General features: G+C 52.1%; 9 protein-coding genes across 9 annotated transcripts; 4 read left to right on the top strand and 5 right to left on the bottom strand.

The window, feature by feature from the left end:
• Positions 1–17: 17 nt before the first annotated feature.
• PG994_002084 (uncharacterized protein) lies at positions 18–539 on the top strand (the record flags this gene model as incomplete). Its single annotated transcript, XM_066853493.1, has 1 exon — positions 18–539. One exon carries the CDS (start codon positions 18–20, stop codon positions 537–539), a length of 522 nt encoding a protein of 173 aa, XP_066721634.1.
• Positions 540–1,367: 828 nt separating this feature from the next.
• Positions 1,368–3,596, bottom strand: PG994_002083 (uncharacterized protein; the record flags this gene model as incomplete). Its single annotated transcript, XM_066853492.1, has 3 exons — positions 1,368–1,580; positions 1,628–1,884; positions 1,994–3,596. 3 exons carry the CDS (start codon positions 3,594–3,596, stop codon positions 1,368–1,370), a joined length of 2,073 nt encoding a protein of 690 aa, XP_066721633.1.
• Positions 3,597–4,357: 761 nt separating this feature from the next.
• PG994_002082 (uncharacterized protein) lies at positions 4,358–5,011 on the bottom strand (the record flags this gene model as incomplete). Its single annotated transcript, XM_066853491.1, has 2 exons — positions 4,358–4,625; positions 4,929–5,011. The coding sequence occupies 2 exons, from the start codon at positions 5,009–5,011 to the stop codon at positions 4,358–4,360; spliced, it is 351 nt and encodes a 116-aa protein (XP_066721632.1).
• Positions 5,012–8,483: 3,472 nt separating this feature from the next.
• Positions 8,484–9,941, bottom strand: PG994_002081 (uncharacterized protein; the record flags this gene model as incomplete). The annotated part of the gene is made up of 1 exon (XM_066853490.1): positions 8,484–9,941. The coding sequence occupies one exon, from the start codon at positions 9,939–9,941 to the stop codon at positions 8,484–8,486; it is 1,458 nt and encodes a 485-aa protein (XP_066721631.1).
• A 1,644-nt stretch (positions 9,942–11,585) lies between these two features.
• PG994_002080 (Arrestin family protein 1) lies at positions 11,586–13,080 on the bottom strand (the record flags this gene model as incomplete). Its single annotated transcript, XM_066853489.1, is given in 6 exon segments — positions 11,586–11,747; positions 11,785–11,829; positions 11,883–12,452; positions 12,523–12,676; positions 12,690–12,769; positions 12,991–13,080. 6 exon segments carry the CDS (start codon positions 13,078–13,080, stop codon positions 11,586–11,588), a joined length of 1,101 nt encoding a protein of 366 aa, XP_066721630.1.
• Positions 13,081–16,005: 2,925 nt separating this feature from the next.
• On the top strand, positions 16,006–16,573 carry PG994_002079 (uncharacterized protein; the record flags this gene model as incomplete). The annotated part of the gene is made up of 2 exons (XM_066853488.1): positions 16,006–16,083; positions 16,154–16,573. 2 exons carry the CDS (start codon positions 16,006–16,008, stop codon positions 16,571–16,573), a joined length of 498 nt encoding a protein of 165 aa, XP_066721629.1.
• Positions 16,574–18,171: 1,598 nt separating this feature from the next.
• On the top strand, positions 18,172–19,359 carry PG994_002078 (uncharacterized protein; the record flags this gene model as incomplete). The annotated part of the gene is made up of 4 exons (XM_066853487.1): positions 18,172–18,562; positions 18,624–18,813; positions 19,025–19,151; positions 19,204–19,359. 4 exons carry the CDS (start codon positions 18,172–18,174, stop codon positions 19,357–19,359), a joined length of 864 nt encoding a protein of 287 aa, XP_066721628.1.
• Positions 19,360–19,677: 318 nt separating this feature from the next.
• On the top strand, positions 19,678–21,415 carry PG994_002077 (galactan 1-3-beta-galactosidase; the record flags this gene model as incomplete). Its single annotated transcript, XM_066853486.1, has 7 exons — positions 19,678–19,855; positions 19,916–20,040; positions 20,131–20,162; positions 20,214–20,257; positions 20,351–20,446; positions 20,542–20,939; positions 20,990–21,415. The coding sequence occupies 7 exons, from the start codon at positions 19,678–19,680 to the stop codon at positions 21,413–21,415; spliced, it is 1,299 nt and encodes a 432-aa protein (XP_066721627.1).
• Positions 21,416–21,869: 454 nt separating this feature from the next.
• On the bottom strand, positions 21,870–23,968 carry PG994_002076 (uncharacterized protein; the record flags this gene model as incomplete). Its single annotated transcript, XM_066853485.1, has 3 exons — positions 21,870–22,592; positions 22,645–23,859; positions 23,903–23,968. 3 exons carry the CDS (start codon positions 23,966–23,968, stop codon positions 21,870–21,872), a joined length of 2,004 nt encoding a protein of 667 aa, XP_066721626.1.
• Between the last annotated feature and the right edge of the window lie 1,839 nt (positions 23,969–25,807).

Here is a 25,807-nt window from a genome sequence, read left to right as displayed (position 1 = left end):
CACAAGAAACAATCACTATGCGCTTCTCACCCCGCAACAGCCTGTTCGCGGCCCTGGCCCTCACCGTCGCTGGTGCCGCAGCCGCCGCCTCCGCCATCACCGACAGCATGGTCTTCAGCAACAGCACCGCCAGCACCTTATCCACCACCTCTCCCTCATCCAGCTCAGCCGTCACATCCATAACCAGCCCAAGCAGCATCTCATCGGCATCGCCCTCTACTGTCACTGTCACTGCTTCTTCGTCAGATGGAAGCGACACCACCAGCACCACCCCAACAACCACGACGGCAGAAGAAGACCAAAGCAGCAACACTCCCTCATCTCCCACAACAACGGTCCAGACGCTCCCGGGCTCGCCCGACGCGACCAGTACGGCGGTCGTGGTGGTGTCCCCCACCGGCGGCGACGGGACAACGCCCAGCCCGACGGGATCCGGATCCGCGCCGCTGCAGTCCAGCGGCGCGGCAGATGAGGCCAAGGCGAAGGTCGCCTTCGCCGGTATGGCGTATGTAGTGATGGCGGCGGCTTTTGCGATATGAGTGAAGGCAAACCCGGCTTAAAGGCAGGCAGGAGTGCGCAGATTGACAAGATGTACGTATGCATGGACGTACAGGCGGCCTGGGTGGGCTCGCTCAAGGAAAAGCTGCAGCCGCGACTTTTTCATCTAGACTGGGTTCCTTCGTGTAAATGTAGTTCTATAGGAGAGCAAAATGGATAGCGGGCTGATAACGATCGATCTGATGCTAATGAATATACACGATCATGACCCAGCCATTCGATTTCTCCTGGTCTTTTCCGAATGTGGGAATGGAATATCTCAGATTGTCTAGGCAGGCAATCCTTCTGACGTTAAGTGTGTTAAACGAAGGTCGACAGGCAGGGAATCAAACATGCACCAGTTGATGTGACACCAAATGAAATGCCACATGACGAAACGCCGTATCACATCGTATCAACATGTAGCATCACATTGCCAAAAAACCTCTCTGTATTCTTAACTACTTAAGCCAGTTACTGCTTGCTTCTACTGGCAACGCTCAAAGTTCCAAAGAACCTCCATGTATTCGTAACTAAAGCTACTCTGTTACTGCTTGCCTCTGCTCGCAACACTCAAGTGCCTGAAGAAAACAGCCGCATGAAAAAGAAATGGGTATCAGTGCCGCGATCCACCCCTGAAGAAAGTGAGAGAAACCAAACAGGCGAGCCATCCTATAGTAGTACATGGTATTCCGTACAGACTGTGCACGCTCATCAAGGTGGTGTGAACCCACCAACGCTGCACCGCAACTACTCCTCGTCAAGTAGACAAAGAACCTCATCGTTCTTCGCAAAGATGTGGTGATGTGGTGTTGGACCCATCCTTGCTACTAGAAGAACTGGACCTTGGTGAGGACACGGTACTCGACGTAATCCTCGCCATCGATGCTGATAATGGTGCCATTACTCGCCAGCTTGCCAGCAAAGGGCCCAGTCTGTTTTCGCTCGTACTTTGTGCCATTGTAGATCTTGGTCGAATCGTCGTTCGGGCCTTGCACGGGACCAGGCATGGGCTGCTGCATCATCTGCATAGGCGGAGCCACCTGCTGAGGAGGCGGTTGCATGCGCTGGGCCTCTTGAGCTGCCACACCTTTTGCAGCCGGCCCACGTTGTCGCTAAAGATGGCTCGGTTGTCATGATGAGGATGGCCGTTGCTGGGGCCACCCATAGCACTGGGCGCATTCGGCATATGACGTCCGGGTCCTCCATGACCATTTTGCCTCATCTGCGCGTGTTCCATCTTAGTGATCTCGCGACGGGCAAGGTGGTTGGTCCGCTCCTGAGCATCCGCACTAGGGTTGCGGCCGTTGTGCCGCACTTCGGCCTCGGTAGGTCCACGAGGAGGGCCTGCAATTGTATTAGGATCATACAAGAGATCAATACGGAGTAGAATGGTGAAGCCATGGAGTGGAATGTAACTTGCCTCGCATATAATTCGGATTCGGCACCATCTCACGTCTGCTATAGCGGAGATCGTGATGGATTGGCTGCTCCGGCTTGGGACTAGGAGGCAATTCCTCCACGAGATTCGACCGACCAGGAGGCGTGGGAGTAACCTTGGGATTCATGGCTGCACGACGCTGTGCCTCATACACTGCCTTGGTTTCATTCGCCACCCGCTCGTCCTCCTTCTCGCCCAGGTCAATATGATACTGTCTGATACGGCAGTACTCTTTCATTTCAGAGCGGGTGAGGTCTTGTAGGTGAGGCAACATCGTAACATCCTCGTACGGAATCCACAGCGCTCCAGCCCCGGTTGGGAAGTTGCCATCAAAGAACCGCCCATCCATTGTTTCCCGCACGAGCTTCACACGGAACATGTCGTTAGCGCCGAGGATACCGTAGACAGCATGCTTCTCCGAGTCTTCAACAGCGGAAGATTTGGTCCAACAGCCCACCATGATACGAGTCGGTCTGGAACCCGGTAGGTTTTCGGGTATCTGCGGTTGCTGGTGTTGTTGGTGCACATGGGCCATATGAGGGTGGGCCATCGGCGAGGGCTGAGATATCGGGGCCGACTCAGGCTGAGGGCGAGAGATGGGCTGAGCCTGGGGCTGCATACGAGGATAGATGGGCTCACCGCCTGCAATTGTACCTACAGCACTGCCTGTACGGCGACGCTTGCTGTCCGGGCGGGCGTTGATATGGACATCCTCGGGGATCTCAAGCCCGTATGCTATGGCGGGGGGTTGTGCGGTCTCCGGAGGGGGGTTTCTCTCAACTCGGCGGATCGCCTCTTTCACGGCAGCAAGGTCATTCTTTCTCTTGGTCTCTTCATCCTCGATCTGCACTTCATCGACTGTCCGGATCTTGACGAATTCTTTCACCTGGTTGTGGTCCATACCGATGAGATGATCTTGGAAGACGACACGCTCGAACGTTACCCAACTACCACCTGGGCCAGGAGGCACGGGAAATAGGCGGGTATTGATGGAATCCCCATTCCGTGTGGTGTTCTGGATGCGTGTACGCAAGCGATCTCTGACATCCATAAAGCCCACGACTGCATGCTTGCCTGCCGCCTTAGGGACAGGCGAGTCTCTCCAATATCCTAGAAGAACGGACATGTTGCTACCAACGCCATGTCTTCGGACGGATGTAGCGCGGCTCGCTGGTCTCTCATCGCCATCGTCAGCACCACTAGGCAAACTTCCCTCGAGCTTGTCCTCGCTGAGATCGTTGTAGATGGACGAGCGCTTCCGCTTAGGATAATGGGCAGCAGGCCCATCGTCTTGGGCCATTTCAGTATCTTCAGGCTCCGAAGTGAAGCGGGAAGGCGACTTCTGTCCATTGGCCGCGGGTGCATGAGTGTTCGTGCCTACTATGATCTCATCGCCCAAGACATCACGGCTGGCACTAGAGGCGGTACTAGACGGTGGGGGGCTCAGCGCTGTCTCGTCGGCGCTATCGACTTCTTCGGGCTTATATGAGCCGTTGGTAGCAGCACGGCTGGCACGATTGCGAGTCAGCATAATGATGCTCAGATCGTTATAACGAGATGTTGTTGTCAAGGCTACATCGTCAGGGTCGAGAGCCTTGAGTGAGGGAAAGAAACACATGGTTGCGTAAGTTTCCAGAACCGGAAGGCAGTCCCCACCACTCAGTGTGGACAGGAAAGAGCAAGGATTCGGTGGGTTCAGTGTAGTAATCAGTAAAGGGTGTCTCCGGCGTGGCTTCACAACTCGGCTGTCAACAGACAAGCTGGCCGATCTGATTACCAAATAGACGCTACGCCAAGACACGGCTGAACATAGCTGAAGGGAAGGCAGGACAAGATTGTGAGAAGCGGAAAAGAAAAGAAAGTGGCTTCAGATGGCAGGTTTGAGTTCGCAATGCACCATGAGATGATGATTGATGACTTGGTGCAATGAGTACTGCGAGGGTTGCAATCCTTTGACTTGGCTGGGGACGAAATGTCGTGTGAAAGGTATGTGCATGTGACCGGGCAGGAGTGAAGAAAAGTGCACATGCAAAAAGGATCGATTGCTGTGAAGGGTTTGTGGTAAACCATTCAGCGTCTTTGTGAAAGAAGAGGGTTCGGGATTGGGTATGGCTCAGCTGTTGCTAAGCGGAAAGTGACACTTTGCGATAGTGGTAACGTATACTCGGAATAGTCGTAGCGGAAAGGGTATAGAGAGATGTGGGGACAGGTAAGGGATTGTAAGAAATAGTCGAGTATACTTCTCGGCTTTTAGTTGCAGGGCCGGCGTGGATTTGGAGTTGGCACTGCCCGGGAACCACGCAGAGAGCCAGTCACAAAACGGGCGCAAAGTAGGACAAGGAAACCTCACCTTCGGAAGCGGTATCTTCCCATGCTCAGTTAGGGGAACGGAGATGTGGCGTAGTTGAAGAAGAAAAGGGCAAATCTTGAGGCAGGCGAGGATGGAGAATGGAGGAGAGAAGCTTGTAGCATAGCAAAGGGACGAGGTTGACGGTGATTGGTGGCGTAGAGAGTATGGAGCTTGGAAAATGCGGATGCGCCATAATCATCGGTACCCAATCCGAAATTCTTCAGCGCGCCAAGTGTAGGATGCTGGATGAGGAATTGCAGGATGAAGGAATACAATTTAGTTTCGGAAATGTCAATCCTGGTCGAGTCCAGTGGACTATCGTTTCAACCCATTCTTGTTGAAGACCCCATTTAATCATCGTCATATAGGCCCCACCATTGGGATGGAAGAGCCTCAAAGAGCGGAGGAAGAGCTTGGGACTGGAGACGATGACACTTGACGTCCGGGGGAAATAGCGGCAGCGAGAAGGGGAGCCCAACTTGGGCTTGATGAAGGGGGCAAAGGAAACGAGACACAGATAGCAGGCTTCAACTCACAATGACGCAAAGGAAGCAACCAACTCAGGTCCGGGAGAGAAAAGAAAGGAACGACAGCACATACCTCTCGACGGCAGCAGATTCACTGGTACCGCGATCTTGGCCGTTGGGTGTGATGGACGGCTTGCGCTCTGATCCGTTATCCATCTTGAGATGATGGGGTGAGTGAACAGGCCGGATCGGTGTGTTGAGCAGAGCAGACCCAGATCAGCTTGTTGACGTTGTATATAGGCGGATCTCGGTGGTAGCCCAGGGTCGACCACCGACGACCAGGTATGAAGAAGGTGTGTGGTGTTTATGTCGCAGGAAATTGTCGACCAAACTGCCGGGAGAATGACTCGGAATGAAAATATGTGAAAAGGCGCAACTTGAACAGATCCAAATGTTAGTTTCTCTAGGTTGGGGGTTTTCCCAGAGCGGAACATGAATACAATAGAATAATAGACTTACCTGTGCCCGGGTTGACGCGTATCTTTTTAGTGAACTGAGCTGCAAAGTTGTCGCGCAAGCAGAGAAAATAGACTTGTTGGCCAGCTCCACAACTGAGTAAGTAGGTATAGGTTATTATGCAGCTCGGGCCCGTCTCCCTCGCTCTTGTACGTTGCAGTATCTCCCGGAGAGCGAGCAGAATAAATGGAGAAGCGCTCTTGTAAGCTGCAGGGCGGTTACCAAATCGCGCAAAATGCAAACGTCGAGTCTTGTGTCTTGTGAAGAAAATAGCTATACGGATGGCGTGTTGCGGCAAGTCGGGAAGAAAAAAGGTGGTTGTCGCCGGAAACCAAAGGAAGGAAAGAGTTGGATGCGATGAGTGAGGGACGGGTGATGATGGGTTGAGCTGGGGACAAGTTGAAACTTTAGGGGAAAACTGGGCCAAGTAATAATTAACAAGCAGCGCGAGAGAGCGCAGGAGTAATCAACCGTGGTGTGGCCCGAGTTCCAAGTTCCTAAGTGCAAGTCTTCTTGTGAGAGGTGGAGGGGACGGGGGCCCAAGAAGTAAGAATTCAAGTTGGCAACTCCAACGTGTTAGTCAGAGGTAGTCAGAAATTTGAGTTGCAACAAGGAGACAACTAGCAGAAAGCCTTTGCCGTCTATCTCGGTTAAACTCGAGTCTCGCTCATGAGCGAACGCAGCATGTTCCCATTCAAGCTATCTTGTTGATCCAGATAATCAGAAGGAAGACTTGGGCCCCATTGCCAATTGGCAGAGTGAGGGTCTGGCAAGAGAAGCAGCGATGCAACCAAATGCCAAGTAATGTACATAGTCGTTCAGATGCGTTTAAGCTGATTGGGTACATCCGCAACCCAATATATGTGGAAACACTAGGTAGGTATGTAAGCAGGCAGAGCTAGAGAGGGCAACGAGAGTCCCGACGAGTGGCATGTCTTAGGCAGAGCGAAGGGGGGGCGCAGGCACGCGTTGTACAAGACCTCCATTGACGCAACGTGCAGTCTCTTGGCCCCGAGGTAACTTGCGGCAGACTCTACTTTTAGTATTATTTATTGACAACTTTGAGACAAGGGAGGCCCCGAGCTGCTTTGCTCGTCTAACTGTGGCCACCTTTCACTGCCGAGGCCATGCTCTTCTTGTGGGGTGCGTGCATGTAAGTTAGATGTAAGGTAAGCAATCAAGCAGTTCGTACAACAACTAAAAGGTCAACCCCAAAGTGCTTTGCAATTTAAGTAGCTGATCGTTGTCAATCATCTGTAGTAGTTGCACTGAATGCCAGGTCCGGGGCCGACCGACATCCCGTATCCCTCCGTACAACAACGTTATATAAGATGACTGGCTGGCTGGATGATACAGACCTGCACACTCGCTGTGACTTCTTGCTGGACGCAAACATAACAGGGCGATAACCGGAGGGAAGCACCGTTTGGAAATTGGAAGAGGAACGAAAGAGATATTTATGGTGGTGTTGGCGTGTTAGTGTTGGCCGCCCCAGAGTGTAACTGCGGAAGCGCAAGCAAGCATGGCGGGGTGTATCGAACCAACCAACCAGACACGCACAATCCTACCGGCACCAATGAGCCAGGCTGCCAGGGTTGGGTGGTTTAGTTGCCATTGTCGCACCCTTGTCTCTTGACGGCTATTGCATGTTGCGCCTTTGCAGCAGACGATGACGAGACAGAATTAGACAGTATGATAGACAGATTCCGTCATCATCTCACACTGCTAACTCTTCGTTCTCTCCTCTTGTGACTCGACTGGCTGACTGCCAGGTTACTCTTGGCGCCTCCACCATCATCCGGGAGGATTCATTCGTGGTCCTTTTCTTCTTCCCCCGCTGAGGTATATTGAATATGTAATTATTGGTACAGCTGCTAGCGCCAGACCCCGGTAACTGTAGAGCAATATGTCGGCTTGTGTCCCTGCTCACTCCCTGCTCCCTGTCAATGGCTGAATTGCACCTGGCCAGTTGGTGTCCGTCCTCTGTCCATTCCCAGAACAGCAAAAGAACGCAAAGCCCACCCACGGCCGACCCTGGTCTATAGCATGGGTTAGAATCGATGATACGTTGACGTTGACACATTCGACATTCCTGCCACCACCAAACATACCTACACCCACGCACATACATATGCACATCATGTCAGTCAGTCAGTGGCTTAGCACCGAACAGGACAAGAATGATAATACCCAAGTCGGAGCAAACTAGAGGTGACACTAAAGAACTGCCAGAGGACATTAGAGGATGCGCAGATGATCGCTCGGTGTGTTCTGATCAGCCTATGGCCCCATGCAGGTTGGGGTGGCACTTGCCGCCGTATACTTCACGATTTGGTGCATACGAGGCTTACCTTACGATGTAATCTTGCTGTAAGTCATAAGTCTCTTTTTCTGACAAGAGGACCAGCCTCTGTAAGATGCTGACAACTGTGGCGAAATCTCACCCAAAGACGAGCTGACATCTGTTGGAGATCACTTAGCCTAACATCAGAGGCCAAAGTGAAGAAATAACGATTCTAATAAGATCTGTTGTGCTACTGTGACTTGCATCGTGTTATGTTGTATTAATAATAACTATAGAAACTGCCCAAGTGGATTTGTGGAACTCCAACGACCCCCAACCAGCGCCTTCCTACATTCCTGAGGTCTCGTCCATCACCATTGGCCTAATGCTGCACTGTAACGAGCCCAGGCAGAATCGTCATGTGATGCTGGGCAGGCTGGTCCTTTTTGCGCACTTACGTCCATTATTGCTAGAAGCTGCGTGTAGGGTTACACATTACAAAGGCATCCCCCATTTAAGTGAAGAAGTCTCACGGCTCTGGAACAATCTCGCCCGGCACTGCAGTATTATAATAAGCATATGTATGTCTCCGGATGGACTAAGCCCAACATTAGGATCATGGTACAAGTAAAGAGTGATGTACTGAAATCTGAGTTCTCGGCACCATCACTAAATGTCTCTGTAAGATGACCTGCAAATGGGTAGCTCATTTTCAAGCTTATTTGGTATTTATTTATTGATCAGGGTAGGGTATCTATCTCTGGCGCGAGGCTGGAACCATGTGTACAGCTTACATACAACGCAGCGTTTTGGCCAAAACTCACCGAGGGTGACGAGTGTGTAGTACAACAGGTTCGAGGCAGGAAGCACAAATGGCTAATACCATCCTCACCTTCGACCGCCCCGGCCGCCTCTACCACCACCACGTCCTCCCTTCTGGTTCCGGCCAGAGAACTTCTTCCCTCCCGGCTTCGGCTTGGCATCGAAGCGCTCAAAAAGCCTCTCTTCGCCAAACGCCGACTCCATGAACTCCAAGTAGCTGACCATCCCGTTGTCGTTGACCGCCACAATCACGTTCCGCCAGCCGTGCTTGAGCCGCTGGTACATGTGGCCGATGCCCGGCCCTCCCGCGCCGCTCCTGGCGTTGGGCGGGTCCCACGGCGTCGAGCCGAGGAGGGCCTCCATTTCGGCGAGGTCGGGGACGTCGGTCGTGCGCGCGTTGACGACGGCGATCCGGAAGTCGGGCAGCGGGAGGTTGGTCTTGGTGAACCCGGGACGGGACTTGAACACGTGATAGGCCACCGTGAAGGGACCTTCTGGTGCAGGCGTGTTCGGTCTTGGTGTTGGCTTGTGCCTAGGGATCAGGCTGAGCTGATGGTAAACCGACTCGTAGGAACGGTATAATCCTGGCCTAACCAAGGGGCCCATGGCCGGATGGAATTTAGGTGTGTCTGATTTGGGTGATGATATCAGAGAGAAGAGCCTCTGCCAGAGAGTCTGGGTATCAGAAGGAGGCGGCGGATCAAGGAGTGGACTAGCCCGTGAAACCAGATAACCAGCACGTCGTAGTTGCGAATACACTTGGAACTTTTCCAGCGTAATCTTGCCTCTATCTCCCTCGTTGCCGATGAAGAGTGAATATGCAGCCTGGAGACTGAGCGGCAAACCCAGTTCGTAATCACCATCCTCGCCGCGGGCTACCTCCCGTTTCAACCCGTCAACCTCCACGGGAGGAGGGAATATACCCTCAATAGATCCCCGTGGCCAGCGCAGTAGCAGGTCACCTCGCTCCACCAGGTAGAGCGCCTCCTCGGGCAGCAGCCAAGCCTTGTCCCAGCCGGGCACGTTTTTGGGCGCACCCCTCAACACGCGCCCCATGCTCTTCGTCATCTGACCCTTCTCGGCCTCGAGCGCAACGACGCGATCCCGCCGCCAGAGCTCCTCGGGCTTCTCGTCCTCGCGCGGTTCCTGCGCCCAGTGCCCCGGGAAGTACCAGCCCGTCATGTAGTTGTCGGGCGTGCGCATGCGCGTGTAGCTGAGGACGTCGTGCATGGCAGTGCGGCTCACCTCCAGCGTGTTCTCCTGCAGGCGCGTGCCGTGCGACTCGAAGTCCTTCTCACCGCGGCGGACCGTCTTGCCCGAGACGTGGGGCGCGGCCTTCTTGTTCAGCGCAGCACCACCACCACCACTACCACCGCCGGGGAGCGATGAGGCGAATTTGCGGAAGTCGGAGATGGCCTCGTCAGCCTCTGCGTCTTCAACGTCTTCGTTCTCGACTTTGGACGGATCATCTCGGGCAATGGCTGCTGGGGGAGCGGCCGTGGAATCTTCGTCGTCGTACGCCATGGATGCGACAGGCGCAATAGCCGGATTCGTTACGCGACACGAATGTATTCTGACAGGCAGGCAGAGACCAGGTTACGGCATGAGTAGTGACCTGAGAATTATGTTGAGCGAAACAACAAACTTGAAGCTACTTCTGGAGATACCTCTGGGTTTTGTGCCCCACCATACCATTATACAATCCATATGGAGTACCTTTGCATTGGGAAGACTACCACCACACAAGCTCTTGCGCTCTGACCTTTGATCTTATATATACTAACCTAAAATGAATTATGTTCATCAATAGGCAAGATGGCCGAGTGGTCTAAGGCGTTACGTTTAGGCGATGTTTCTCGAAACAGGACTTAAAACCGTAATCTTCACGGGCGTGGGTTCGAATCCCACTCTTGTCATATAACAATCTCTCTTCGGAGGGATTTCCTTTTTCTCTCTTCACTTTTCCCCTTCCTCAATGTGATCTTAACACCCTTACCTTTTTAACCTGTTCACTACCATCATGCCCTTGTCGCGCATAGATTAAGTAATAATTGATTGTCTCTGGATGGTGTTCGATTTCGTCTTGTGCCTGCTTTATGCGGGCAGTATTTCGCTATACTCGCCAGAGCGCACTACTTGCATATATTTACGCTCGAGTTATTTGTCCAACAAATCCAGCACTGATTGCGTGACTCGCACCCCACCCCGCATCTCACGTCTGCCGTATATGCCTCCTCCAGTCGTAAATACAATGCAGTCTATATAGACAGGCCGAAATGCCACCAGGGGTGGGCAGGCTGCCTCCCAAAAGGATGCAGTCAGGGGCGCGTCGTCATTAAGTGCCCAAAGCATCGTTGAAGAGAGTCCAGTCCAGGCCCCTTCGGCGCCTCCTTCCTGCTACTTGACTCGACTACCGTGGAGGCTGTCCATATTTTGGGAAAGATACTAAAGAAGAAGAAACAGTCCCTATAAAACGCCGCATAGCACCAAGCGGTTTGGGTATCCTCCCATTTCAGAAAGTGCTTGCCGTAATGTCAGATCTCGTGACGCCGTTTCCCCCTTTGGCCCCAGGCCCTCCTATTCGAGTTTCATTCCAGAAACGCCAGTCGTAATTCCGTATGCTCGTACCTTACCAAGGGATATCCCACTTGGTACCTCGCTGGGCCCGCCCTTTAGATGCCGACGGTATCTCTTCTACTGAATGCCAACGTTTCCTGGCCATACGTCCTAGTCCGGATGAAGAGCATGAAGTGCCGACCACCAATCCAAGCCCAATCCTGGACATCGTCTCGCTCATTAAATTCGAATTGATGGCTTTCAGCTCTTGCAGGTCAACGGACGATAATTAATCGCGTACATTCGGAAATGTCCTTATCTCGTTCCCATTGCTCGGGAGACCAAGCAGTGACAGGTGGCTCAGACTCCCAGTTAAAACGACAACAAGCCGCTACTGAACTGTGCCCAAAGTCAAAACCAGCAACTGCGTTTGGATTACCCCAACCAGCTGCGCCCCAACCAGCTGCGTAGGTTCAGGCTCAGAACGACGCAATGGCACTTCGACAAATCAACAATCGCAGTATTTAGGCGCAGAAGCGCTGCCGGCCTTCCATCAACTCCTGCTGCGAGCGCTTGCAACGTGTCGTTATGTTTTGGCACTAAATGATCCGCTCAGTCGATCAGCGGTTTCTTTTGGCCGCCAACCATGCAAAGCCCGAGTGTTCTGAGGGCATTGTGGTCATTTGCCAAGATGATTGTCGGCGCGGGCAGCATGGGGTTATTCTGATCGACAAAGGAGGCTTCTTTAGCCGATTGCTCAATGGCGTCCATTTCCTCCCTTGCAAGCCTGATGATCCATCGGGCAGATCACAATAGGCTGGCGCAATACGATGTCTCGAGCCGAAGTCAGGTGGGCCTGCGATGCGAGGTGAGCATTCTATAGGGTAACGGTGTCTCATCGATACTTACCTTGATTGTGAGGAAGAACTCGATTTTGTATAGAGTTGATGTGGTTGTAAATGATGATACTTCGTAATTAGGAAAGGCTGGCTGGCCTCGACGTATAATCCCCTGCGAGTCCCTAAGATCCTTATGCGGAAAGATGAGGCCCATGTTAGTGACGTATCCGGCCTCCGGAAGTTTTGTGCCGACGGCTTGCACGTGTTTCTGTAACCTGTTGACCTTCTTCTGCGGCTCGTCGCCCTCGGGATTGAACGTTATCTCCTCCTCGATGGCGAGTGTGAGCTTCTGTACCGTCACTTTCCGGGCTTTTGCCATCCAGTCGAGGTTGGGCGCAAGTTTGATGTAGACAGTAATAGGATCCATTGGACCATAACTCCACCTGGGTAGGGAAATGCCCAGAGTGACGACGTTGTCGACCGTCGCAATCTTTGTTTCAGGCCGGTTGTACATTCCAAAAGTTGACAGAGTATCATATCTCTGTAGCGGCACGGGGAATGCGTATTTGTTCTGTATGCTCTGCCCTTGCTGCACGGTGACCACCAACTCGTAGTACGTTTCCAGCACTCTATTGGGAAGCTGTAACGACGCTGGCGGTATTCTTCTATTCGTTTTCTTCGCCTCCCCGTCCGAAGGGTATGAATAACACAAAGGGCAGGTCCATGGCGATGACGTTCTCGGCCTCCTTCCCCGACGCGCAACGGAACAGCAGTAGTTCTTTCCCGACGACATCGGTCATATCTCGTCGCGGTGTCCCCAGATGGCGCTTTGCAACATTTTCGGCGGCGGGATGGATGGTTTCTCTGCGTTGAAGACATATTCGAACTCAGGGATATAGCGACAGGCGCCGAGTAGCCGGCAGCGGGCCGGATCTCAACCTTTCCTTCGATGCGCGGCTATTTGTGAAAGTCAACAATACAATCCCCAATAGTAACAGTACGGCAGCGACTCAATGCTAGGGATCTCGCAATGTTGTCGGCGGGTATTTGAGTTTCACGGGCTGCGAACCCCGCGTGGTGTGGGTGCGCCACAGAGCCCAAGGCAGCGAAGGAAGGGCTGAACAGAGCAACAAGCACCAAGTCACACGAGTCTCTGCAGGAAATCAAGTCGCACCTACCAGTGTCGCGGATATGCCAGGATAGCCCACGAGAAAACTGCTATTCGGGGGGCCGGAAACCCGTACGAAGGCGGGTATCCGGTCCGTCATTATTGCCGTCGCTCAAGGCTGACAGCGGGCAATGGGGGAGTTGCTGAGGCCGGGCGAAGAATACAGCAGCCGCGAACAGGTCGAGCACTGGATCGAAACCTACCTCGGAGAGGTGGCATGTATCTCCTCCTCGTCCGCCCTCGCAGGCGCTGTTGTGGGAAGGTGTTTTGGGGGGTTGGTTCGGGCGACGGAGCAGGTGTCGTAGGCGCGGGCCGTGACCAAGATGGGATTGTGTTTTGGGCGGTCTCCTCAGGTGCAATAGAGTATTGATGATGATGCTGGTCACCTATGCTTTGGAGGGGCTGCTCCCAGTCTAAAGGCCAGCCTAGGCTCCGTGCCGTCAATCGCAAGGATACACCCAGGCTCAGACGTCCTTCCAGGAACAATTCCCACTGGGTCATCTAAATCGGCCTTGTTTGTCTGTTTGTTTGTCGCCGGGTCCTCATTAGAGGCAGATGAATTCGATTCGGCCTGAAAGGATCTTCCTGAGCACGTTGTTGGTCTTTGTGTTATTTCTATGTTGCGGGCGCCGGGGGAGGTAAAGAGGACATAGGATGGGCCCCCAAGCATTCATGTATGGATGTTATTGACCGACCGACCTACTTTTAGGTACGTTAGGTCATGTACACAGCCCATCCCCATGCTGATGGGTTGAGTAATTGAACTAACCACAAGGGCCCACTACACTGTACGCACCACGCAGCAGCACAGCGAAAAAAAAAGCTGTCGTATCCGAACCTTCGGCTTCGTCACTCTTTGGTCCTTTCGTCACTCACTGGCTGGGTGTGTACATGGAGCTCGGAGGCAATTGTAGCAAATATGAGAGGATTGGTTGGATGCGACTTTCACCTTTGCTGTTGGCTTGCATTGCAACCTCTGGAGTACAGAAACCGGCATTGGTGTTACAACCACTTAACAATAAGTGGGAAATAGCGAACACTTCCTTACTAGAATAAAGCTAGCCTGGCGTCTCTTTCTTGCGAAGAACTTGCCTTGCTGGGTAACATGAATGCTAGGGCTCCCTCTCCACCATTCTCTTTCATTGTCTTTGTCGATGACAACAAAACAAACATTCAGCCGTTTCCCAGGTACGGTAGGCTAGTCGCTTTCAGAAGAGCGTGGTGCTTAACTAAGGAAAGTAAGCATGTAACCTTGGACGTCTGGATGCCTGTGAATGGATGGATGAGCGATCAGATGGTTTTTAGATCAGCTGTACTCCGTAGACGAAACAGTTCCAACTTCCAACACTGCGAAACCGCCCTATTGGGTGCCCGATACAGATCAGTCTACCCAATGTTCACCTTAGGAGTTGGTCTGATGTATATACTTGGGTGCTTTGTTCGGTGTTGTGGAGGGCTGCTTTGTCGGATCTTCTTGTGACAGCGACTAAGAACTTCACGCAGAAACCCTTTAACGGAACCTAGCTAAGATCAGCCGCGCTCCCCCAGCACCACCGATGCAAGGCAGTCCGTCCCTACCTCTACGGATGCAGCCCACGTCTCCATGGTGACCGCCAAGGGAAGCTCCTGCAAAGAGTTCATATTACATCGATTAGAAAAAAAGCAACTTATCATACCTCATACTGTGTGATGGTGGACAGATATAAAGCAATAATGAGAGGAGAAAGGGACTAGACATTGGTATAATCCCAAATGGTAAAATGCCCGATACCACTGTGACTAGAGGTCGATCTTGCCCCAGAACAGCAATGTGAGAGGGGAGTAGTCTGCGCACCGGAGCGGTGGTTTAGCATGTCGGAATTAAGCAACAGAGACACACACTCTCACAATGGATACACACACGTGGGGTATTCAAATCGGGGGTTGCTCTACAGTTATCCTTGCCGTAATCATATACCTACTTCCTAAGTAAACCCAGTCTCTCCCTCTCGCTCAGCTTCCTATGGTTATCGGACACCGAGCATGAGAAGCCCAGTGGAATGTTCCGGATGGGTGGGCAAAGCTGGCGAAAAGGACTTGTCCTTCTTCCCCGATCAAGCTGTGCGACCCAATGGGCCTTCGTAGCGATCCGTGCCCACACGTTCCTGTTGATCTGCCAAGCTTCCCTATATGCGTGTGAAGTACTACCGAAATCTAGGACTTTGGGCGGGCGGAAGGACTGGAAGGAAGCTGACGTTGTGGGGTGGCAAGGTGGTTCGTCCAAAGAAGGCATCGGATAACGTGAGTGATGGCTTTATTATTAGCTGCGTAACCACCAGCGCGGCCATGGGTTCATGTCCCCAATTCAGCTTGCGTGTGGGTGAGAGGCAGCCTGTCGTCAAGATACACATCATGTTCTGCCGACTTGATAGAGACAGTCTACTTGCTCGTTCTGTCGTGAAGCCAGATGCCCCACATCAGGTTGCAAGAGTATATACTCACACTTCTGGATATAACAAAAGGTTATTCTGCATTCATGAGAAACGCTTTCGGTTCTCGTAATCGTATGTGACATGTTCCAATGGTGGAATACAACATATGTTGATCTATCTCAGAGGCTCTCAAGAGGAGAAGAGAGGGAGAAATAAAGAAATGACCTTTCAAACTCTACTTCAGCTGTTGACTATACACTTGATACTCTCCAATTTCCAAGCAAGCCCAAGAAATACATTTCATGATGAAGCACTGCCTTGCCGTCTCCAAGTACATTGACGATTGAATATAGAGTGGAGTTGCTATTGATGTGCGGAATGGGGCCCGTAAGTCTGTACTTCAGTGTCTAGCTGTGTTTGGCAGGGGTCCATAGATTTAACTCGCCAAGGAATGGGCCTGCGAAATGGCATATGTTGATGGTTGGTGGCTGGAGTCCTTGGAAGCTCTGTCCAAATCTCACTCACATTAGCTCAGCACAAACGGTCACCAAGTCACCCAACTCCCGAGAACTCCCGGCGACTATCTGAGGTCAATACAGAGTTCCCACACCATCATGTCGGTCACATTGCATACGAACTTCGGTGATCTGAAAATAGAGGTATTCTGTGAAAGTGTTCCCAAAACTGCCGAGGTGCGTTTCCAGATGATGAAGTCTCCATTGAACCCCTTCTCTCTTGACAGCCATACTGACAGCAGCACAGAATTTCTTGGCGCTCTGCGCATCTGGATACTATGATCAGTCTCCTTTCCACCGTTTGATCCCCAATTTCATGATCCAGACGGGGGAACCCGGCAACCCGATCCCGGAGAACCCAAAGGCCGGCCAGAGCATCTGGGATGCTCCCTTTGAGGATGAGATCCGGCCGACCCTGAAGCACAACAGCCGCGGTATCGTTTCCATGGCGAACAAAGGCCCTGCCACCAACGGATCCCAGTTCTTCGTCTTGTTCGACAAGGCCGCTCATCTGGATGGGCTGAACACGGTGTTCGGCAAGCTCATTGGCGACGACAGTCTTGTGACCCTTTCCAAACTGGAAGCCCTCGAAATCGACAAGAAGAGCCGGCCGAAAGAGAAGGCTTTTATTGAGAAAGTCACCGTCCATGCCAATCCCCTGGCATAAGTTGCATCTACTGCGATCTCGAGTATTCTACGTTAAGGTGTTCCAGCTATCTCAGGGTTTGCGCTGCAATACTCGCTGATACGTGTTGCCGTCTCTTCGAAGCCCCGGCGAGCTGAAATCTGGAGGCTTAAACGACACATGAGAAACGCTACAAATGATACCTCCATAGGCTACGTTGACCAAGCTGTTCTTCCCACCACTACTTTAATATGCCCATGGATCCACCAGGAGGCCTGGAGTCGTTGTCACAAGAGTATTCTGCTCCTTTTTGGGAAAGTTTGAGGCAAAAGGGGCTCCGGACCAATATGACATAGCTCAATTCGACCAGTGCGATTGCCAGGAGATGTAAACGACTTGTACTGGTACCAGCATCAATCAATTCCTGGCTCCTTGGTAGCTAACCAAGCCTCAGCTCTATTCTACGGCTGGAGTCGATGTTGATGACCTCTCTTCGCAGCATAAACGCCTATGGCTTACCAAAGATAACCGTGGGAAGCAAGAGTCTGGGATTCAATGTGTATGTTTTCATATTCTTCACTGCCCTCTGTGCATGTAATTTTCTGTTGCAGGTCGCCGATATTCATATTCGGCTTGCAGCATGATTGTGACCTCCTACATGCTGACCTGAGTGATGTTCAGAGCCACAGATCACTAGAGCACAGTACTACCGCACGCAAAGATAGAGAGGCCTGTGGCTTGCGCGCCTTGGTTTTCCTAGTCATTGTGCTGCCTGTCTGCCTTGCTCCGAAGAATAACGTCGTCGAAGAAATGGTGATCGGGTCAAGGTATTAGTTACTAGCATTTCTATCTTTCCCACCCTCGAATCTTCCAGGAGTATACACGGTGATATACTTGAGCATATACCTTGCTGGGCAGTAGGTATCAATCAGACCCATGGATGTAGTGTTTCGTGAGCCTCGTAGATAAAGTACAGTGTAACATGGCAACTTGTATTGAGTGCATCGATCTGAATTCATGCCATCCTGTGTCTGGTAGTCCCAGATGGTCCGTGCGCAACACCTCCTCCTTAACCGCGCTGTGTGGTATCGAAGACAATTGATCTGATCCCAGTGCAGCATTTCATGGCTGCAAGTATCCATTCTCAAACCCTTTCTCATCAAGTCATTTCAGAGAAATAAATCATCAGTTCTTGGGTCAAGACAGGTATATCGTTCTTTCAGCTCACCTAAAGGGTCGCGAGTTGTCGCGACTACCAGGAGAGCTGGTCTTGGAGTGACAGCCAAACTACCGAGTACATGTTCACCGAAGCAGGCTCTTATTGAACGTGACTTCCAAAAAGGAGCTGCTAACCACTAAAAACCAGAAAGAAGCAGCTGGAGCTTGTCGACGAGAAATCTGTGCATTGTCCCACTGTCTTCGATACGATGTTTATTCAACACTGAGGCATTGAATGGTCATTGACTCGACACCCACTGTTGAGTAACCACTTTGGGCATTCATCTGCCTTGTTGTTGCCTCGGATTGCCCCATCACCCGAAGGTTCAGCCTCATCTTACATCGAACCAACTCGAGCCTATATTCTGCACATATTAATTTGTAGCTATTGGTTTGCACGGCCTGGGCCAAAAATCGCAAAGATGACCGTCAACGAAGACGTCCCCAGCATCCATGTCGCGGTTCAGATCAACGGCGTAGATGTCACCGAGTACGATGCTCCAGATGCTGGTGATGATGATGCATCTGAGCCGACCGTCACCAAGTACATCGAGTGTATCGATGATGCCAACTTCACCGTTCGCATGGGTGTCAATAGGTCATATGAGTGGGGTTACAACAACCACGCTCTATCCTTCCAAGTCTACGTCGATGGCCATTGGGTTATAGGCAAGCTCTTCAAGAACCCTATGGGACCGGACGCAGGTTTCTTCCCGCCGCCTGAGGAGTCGGTGATTCGTGGCCGAGAAGAGATCAATCCCGCTACTGGGGAGTGGGAATTACGGAACTTCAAGTTTGCTTCGGTTACCACAGGTATGATATACCGCTTGCTTTGAGGCAGCACGAACGAGTGCAACTGACAAGCAATCTCTAGTCGACGAAGCTCAGCAGGAGCGAGTGAAGGCTGATATGAAGATTGCGAACAAGCTTGGCGTTATTGAGGTCAGAGTCTTGCGTGGCATCATAGGAGGCGAAATCATGACTCGTCCGGGCAACATCAAGAACAACAAGTTTGAGCTGAGCGAGAAGTCGCTGAAAGGAAAGGCCGTTTCGCATGGAACCAGGTCAGTCAATAAGCGTCTGTGATATGCTTTTTATACCTTATAACTGACTGCGAGAAGTTTCGAAAAAGGGCACACGACTGGAGAGGGCTCCGAAGTACTCAGACTTCCAACCTCTCCAAGAAGACCATGGCCCCATTGCCGTCTTTCGGCTCATCTACAGATCAAGAGGTTCGATAGTCCCACACATCCGTTTTTGACAAACCTAACCAAGCTACGTAGAGGCACTCAAGCGAGAGACGATCATTCCGCGCACTCCGCCTCCTCGTTCTCCGAGACTCGCGGCCTTGACAGAGGCTGAGAGGGACTGGTTGGCTAGAGAGCGCCTAGAACAACTCAAGGTAAATTGCCTCTCCTGAGGTCGAAGTGTGATCCAGACTCATTCTTTTTCAGGCAACGAAGGTCAAGCGTGAAGGCGGTGCTCCAATCAAACGAGAGCATGGCGAGTATTACGACCTAACACAGGATTCAGCTCCTAAACGACGATCTAAGAGGGCAAAACTGAATTCCGGAGAAGAGGTCGAGCTCATCGATCTAACGGATGACTAAAGTGACCACGGAGGAGAACGTACCCTCGGTTTACGTTGCATTGACGGATGTTTATGATTCCCCGCGGTAGCGCTCCCACTTCGGAGTCTCGATGCCATCTCCTCAACTGAGCATGCTCTGAGGATTTTGCCGCCTAATACCGGAAGCGGGCGAAACATGATAGTTACTAATACTAGATCAGCCCGAGCGTGCAGAAAATAGCTAACGAGTAAATGCTTTGTCTTCAAACCCTTCTCCCTCTTTTCACATGACGAAAGTGGTAGTCTTTACAATAAATCAGTTTTTGCCCTGGCGATTTCATCACCATTGACCAGCAAAATGAAGCCATTAATCTTTCTATCAGCCTCCATCGTATTCCGTACAGTATGGGGTGCGTCGTGGGTCGTCCCTGGCGCCGTGTGGTATGATATAGCAGGAAAGAAAATTGACGCCCACGGAGGTGCTGTCGTCCAGCGCGGTTCGACATGGTTTTGGGTCGGTTATAGTGCCAGCGACAGTGAGTAGATTTTCTCGATAAAATAAGCGACTTGCGTAACTGACGCACGGAGTATCACAGACCAGACTCCTCTGATGTACCAATCAACTGACCTCATCAATTGGGAAAATCTTGGCAAACAAGCTCCCAGCGTCACAGGGATGTGGCGACCAAAGTTCGCGAGTCCCAATGGCTCATCATTTTGGGTTAGCAGTAGTATTCTCGGCGGAGGGAGAGAAATACAGCATTGCTGATGGTTTGTCTCGTTGGTGTCTATCTAGCTTTACGGACAACAGGACCGGGACATTTTGTCTTTGTCCTCTTCGCAGTTCGTCGGAGGCTATAGCCAAAAAGCGAAGGGATTGCTACCACCGAATAGATATTCGTACTCGGACACTGGGATGTTCTTTGACAAGGCTACTGGTGAGTTTATCACCACTGCCGGACTTATATTATCAATCATGAGAAAGAAAAGCCCTTCGATAACTGATGAGACTGACGGACTTATATCATGAGACGCTTGGTACCTCCTGACGAGCGCCGATCACAACACGGTACAAATCAACAAAATCAACAGCGACGGCTCTATCGGAAGCCTCGCAAGTTCACTAAGTAAGTATCTCTGAGTCGCTCCGATATAATCAGATCCGGTACTTTGCCGAATCCAACCAGTCGCACACGCTAACATTGAATCTCCTCCTCCACAGCCAAGGGCGCCTACGAGGCCCCCAGCATCCTCGAGTCCGACGGCATCTACTTCCTCCTCGTCTCGGGCAAGACGGGCTACCGCGCGAACGCCAACCAGGCCTTCTGGGCCCCGTCCCTCGCGGGCCCCAACTGGACGGGGCCGTCCGACATCGCGCCCCCGGGCCGAGAAGACGTACAACTCGCAGAACACGCACGCGTTCGTGGTGGCGGGCAGCCGGTCCACGACGTATATCTACATGGGCGATGCGTGGGACGGCCAGGGCACCGCGGCTTCCAACTACGTCTGGCTGCCCGTCGCGGTCGACGCCGGGGCTCGGAAGGTCACGCTGCAGTACCATGCCATGTGGAGGGTCGATCCGGTTACGGGGGTGGTGTCGTATCCGGCGGCGCGGAGGCGGTATGCGGCAGCGGAAGCGGAGGCGTCAGATGGAAGAGATGGCTTGTCAGTGCCAACGGCGGCGAAGCGGTGCTTTGGTGATGGTGGGAACGTTTGCGCTGCTGCTGCCGCCGCTGCCGCCGCCGCCGACGGCAACAATACCAAACAAAGAAGAACCATGCATGGTCCACCGCCTCCGCACGGGAGACGAAGTGACATTCCGGAACGTGACCGGCCTCGGCGGTGCTCCCCATGAGTGGGTATCGGTACGCTACACCGTGAACGACCCGGACGCGGGCGAGGCGTACATCAGAGTCAACGACCAGGCAGCACCGGTCAACCTGTCCGAGTACAATTCGTGCGCGGGATACCACGACACGGTGCCCGTGCGGCTGCGGCTCGAAGAGGGCGACGTGAATACCATCACGCTAGGGGCGATCGGCACGGCGGGGTTCGAGATGGAGGTCGAGGGGCTTGAGCTGCACGAAGACGATTGAGGATTGAGTTGTTATGATTGGGGAAGAACTGGGGTTGAACGGTAGTTTGGCTGGGTTTACTGCTGTGATTATCGTTGGGGTGTCGTCATCTCTCGTTCACGGGTGACAGTCACGTTGCTTCCTTGGCTAAGGGGATACTGTATTGCATGCTTTCCGGTGTGTGTTCGTAACTTTTGTCTATCCTTCATTGGAGTGAAATGAGATTAAACAGTATATGCATTTACTTCTTTGCTTATAGACCAAACAAATCCGTTGGTCATCCTCCTGGGTATCAATGATGTTCCAAAAGCTCAGAAACCGTACACGCCTTGCCAGCATCAACTGTTAGGATACACGAAAAACCTTCGACACATGGTGCCGCGATACCAAAACAGCAGAAAACTAATGCATGTCTCTATGATCTCATATATCAGTGCTACTGTCATCGCGCCCGGTGAATATCTTATAAAGCCGCCTACTCGCAGCCTGACCGAGAGTGCGGTCGGTGAGAGCGCCGTCCTTGTTCGCGCTCTTTTTTGCAATTCTCCAAGGCCAGAGGACCCTCCGCTTTGAACCCCCTCACCAGCTCCGATACGGACTTGTACTTGTTGAAGATGCCGTACGCCATTGGAGCCGTGATACGCGCATTCTCCTGCAGCATGCGGACGAAGATCTCGTCGGGACTGTCGCCCGTCCGGACCTGTCCCGACTCCATACAGAAACCAGCTGAAGCCGCCGTCAGGTCCTTAACCTTGCGGTACGGGATCGTGGAGATGTGCTGCGTGAAGACCGCGATCCACTGCGCAGTCTCAACGGCAATATGAGTGTGGTGGACGAGCACACCGGGGTGAAGCTGCAGGGCAACGAGCGCATCTTCGATGGTGTCCTCGTCAACGATCTCGTGAGCTGTCGCATTCCTACGCCGAGATTGACCTGACGGTGGCGGCGCATCATCGCCGCTGCCGCGAACCGCGTTGGTGAATTGGCGGTTCCGGGCGTTCCGGTTCTTTTTCTTCCAGAGCTCGACACCCTCGAGCAGATAGATGATGGTCTCGTTGGCAAAATTCGTTCGCATCTTCAATACATGCGCATCGAGATCGTGACCCTCGGCTCCGAGTGCGAGCTTAACGAACTCGGGTGCCTCGATGACCACCAAGACGTGATTCTCAGGGGTGATACGCAGCGGTACTGGCTCCCACTATATGAACGAGTAAGCAGATGCTCAACTGAAAACAGCAAACGATACTCACATATCCTAGGTCCTCGTTGTAACGCGACTGGACTTTCCTTCGCCATTTCACTATGTGGTCGACAGGGTGGCTGTGCCAACTGGATCGCTGCACTTCAAGATCTTCTAAAATCTTACCGACTTGCAAAGTAATGGTGGGTGCGAAGCTCTGAGGCAAATCAACAATCATTTCAGAGGTGGAGGCTTTCTTGTCGGTTTTCAACTTGTTGACTTCGTCCAGTGCCTTTTGGTTCGCTTTCTCCTGAGCTCGCTGTTCCTTGGCACGCTCTTTTTCGATACGCTTACGCTCCTTCTCTGTTTCTCGGGCCTGCTCCTTGCGTTTCTTCTCCCATTCTTTCTGGTCCGCAGTCAGTGCTACAGCCTTCTTGGGTGCTGGTGTTGGCACCTTTGTGGCCTTTCGCGGAGAGTCGCTCAAAGATTGAGCCGTACTCTTTAGCTTGGAAAAGTCGACGGTGCTAAGATCTGGGAGTTCCTCCGAGTCATCGTCATCGTCCATTACAAGAACTTCCGCTTTGCGCTTCAATGGTTGGCGAACTGGGATCTTCTCAGGACTGGACCCAAACTTCGTGTTGCTTTCTGGCATGGAACTGGATATAGGATCCCAGGCTGCTTTTTCCCTCTTTGATTTAACGGGCGAAACGAAAGACAGATCGCTAGCGATGTCCAAGTCTGGTAATTTTGCAGCTGGTTTTGGTTGAACCGGAGAATCATCAGCAAAAGGATCGCTCGAGGCAGGGTCATTTTCTGTCGAATTTCGTGTCGATTTAATGGCTGCCATTGTGCTGGGTAATTTCGCGGATGACTTTTCCTCGCGCGTGGGCTTTGGCCGCGGTAGATTGTCCCGGATGTCGTCTCTCGTCAGATCAATAGGGTCGCTACTGTTCTCGATAGGTTCGGCGATCGACCGACATCTACCAAAGCCTGCTGAGCGCATGGGATCCCTGGTTTCGGCATTGGCACCTGTTGTTGCAGCCCAAGTCGAGGCCCTGCCGTAACTGCTACGGCCTTTGGCATCGTTCGAACGCGGTTCTCTATTTCTAGCCGAGTCAAAACCATCCAGATCACCCGTTACATCAAACTCGTCATCCCCCAGGAATAGGAAATCATTGTCGCGTTTTTCTGTGGACTGCGCCGACATCGCAGCGGTTCGCTTCGCAAGGGTTTCAGCGGGAATGGCATCCTTCGACTCGAGTATGTCATTGACATGATATTTGTCCTGCGTAAAATCGTGTCGAGGTGGTGAGGACGCAAGTTCCAACGCGCTCCGGTTGCAAAGCCGGAGATTGGGGGCTGCTCGAGATGAGGTCGATGACTTCGGCGATCATTTTGAGTGTTTTGGAGTAAGAATTGGCTTCGGCGCCAGGATTATTCGATTGGTATCCCTCAAGAGGGTATCATATCATCGATACAAGCAGCCCTCTTATGGATCTCGTTTGCGTGCAGCCAGTTTTGATTAAATGAAGCCAGAATATTGGCCAAGTTGGCAATAGTGGTGACGCGTCGAAGCCCGCTTTGCTTCCGCGAGGATTGCCCCACGAGATGGACGCAAAACCACGTGAGACCACTTACACTTGGCTTACCTAATGTGGTTGTTATAAAGCTGACCAAGAAGCACCATCAATGCGACCAAGTTGATATATTCAAGCATTTATAATAGCTATGCAACTGACCCAATTTGGCTTTTCGCGGATTTATTTGGCCGTTTCACTGGGCAGGTAACCACACCGCATGGCAAGACAAGGACGACTGCCCAGCCCTTCACCTAAGGAAGATGAACCTTGATGCAGAACCCGAGTCCATCTTCGGCGAGCATCTTCATGCTGTGCTACTAGGGTTGCCATTCGACAATGAGAAGATGAGATCACAACTGTGGGTAGATGGCTATTTCGACGCGGACACTTCCAATTTCATGATTTGGAGTGATTTGCAAGCCCATGCCATGGCTGGGCGAGGGCCAGTAGCTGCCGGCCAAAGTTACCTTGGCCTTCGGAATAGTAGTAACAATCTCTATTTGAAATTTAGGATATCTCCCTGCGCATTTCCTGCTTTTCCGGTTATCCAGAAAGTTTACAGGATTTTGAAGCGCATGTGAAGCCCTACGAAGGGGAGTGTACGTCGTTGTTTCACCCACGGCGTCGGAGAGCGATCCTATTCGTCCCATCCCAACATGACAAATAAACTGCTACCGACGGACTCATCCGTTTCAGTAGGACCATAAGGACTGCGGCTATCCAACGTCTTCTGACCATCAAACTCTACTCGTTCGTCGTCTCGTTCATCCAAAATACATGCCCTATATGTGGAACCTCAGCAAACAAATTGCCATAGTCAAGAAGAAAACCAGAGTTCTAGCATGTATACGGGGAAGGGGACCCGAGACAAGATCTACTTTGGGCTGAAAGCACGGCTGGAATCATGGAAGTCACCTCAGTTGAGAGACTGGGCCAGCTTGGCTGATATGAGGCCGAGAATATCTACTATTGGTCTTAGGGGGTCGCGCAGGACTGCGAACGCACTCTATATCACGGGTTATGTCGTCGGCACTATGGTCTTGGTGGTAGGACTGCGTTACACAGACTATTCTAAGCCGTCTGAGGTATCTGCTGGCTACTAACTAAACATACCTGTTACACGAACATGTCCATCATGGTCCCTGTTGGCCTTTTTGACCTCGCCAAAATATGATGGGGTCAAAGGGCTGAATGTCTCATTCCGCTTGTTGGGGCCTCCACGGAAGTGGTGCTACCCCTGTATTATTATCCTGGCTGGATTACCCCAAGATGGAAGCTGCTTTCAGGTTTCTTCTTAATAGGAGCATCCGCCTTCGAATCGCCCAGGTGGGATGAACTCATCCTCCCCTTTGGAAGGAGCACTAGGCTCTTCTGGTTGCCCTGCTGCGATTGGTCTTCAAAATGATCATATGCATACCTATCACGACATGGACCTTGTCAACTGTAAGTAGACCTGAAGATCGGCATGGCGACCTTCTCCCTAACCTCGCACGTTTCTTCAGAGTCTTATTAGTAGGGACGAGCGCTGTGACCCATACGAGAATGAGGAGTCAACCTTGCTTATCAGATCTCCGACTCCGACTCCGGCAACTCGGAGCCCGTATGTAACGGAAAGTGGGCGCGCGGGTAGCTGTAGATGCCCTCACCTGATAC

This window comes from Apiospora phragmitis (assembly GCF_038363925.1).
Source record: "Apiospora phragmitis strain CBS 135458 chromosome Unknown utg000002l:1.0-5516284.0:1.0-5523493.0, whole genome shotgun sequence".
Taxonomy (NCBI): domain Eukaryota; kingdom Fungi; phylum Ascomycota; class Sordariomycetes; order Amphisphaeriales; family Apiosporaceae; genus Apiospora; species Apiospora phragmitis.
The sequence above is the reverse complement of the archived record's forward strand: the minus strand, read 5'-3'. Positions and strand labels throughout refer to the sequence as shown.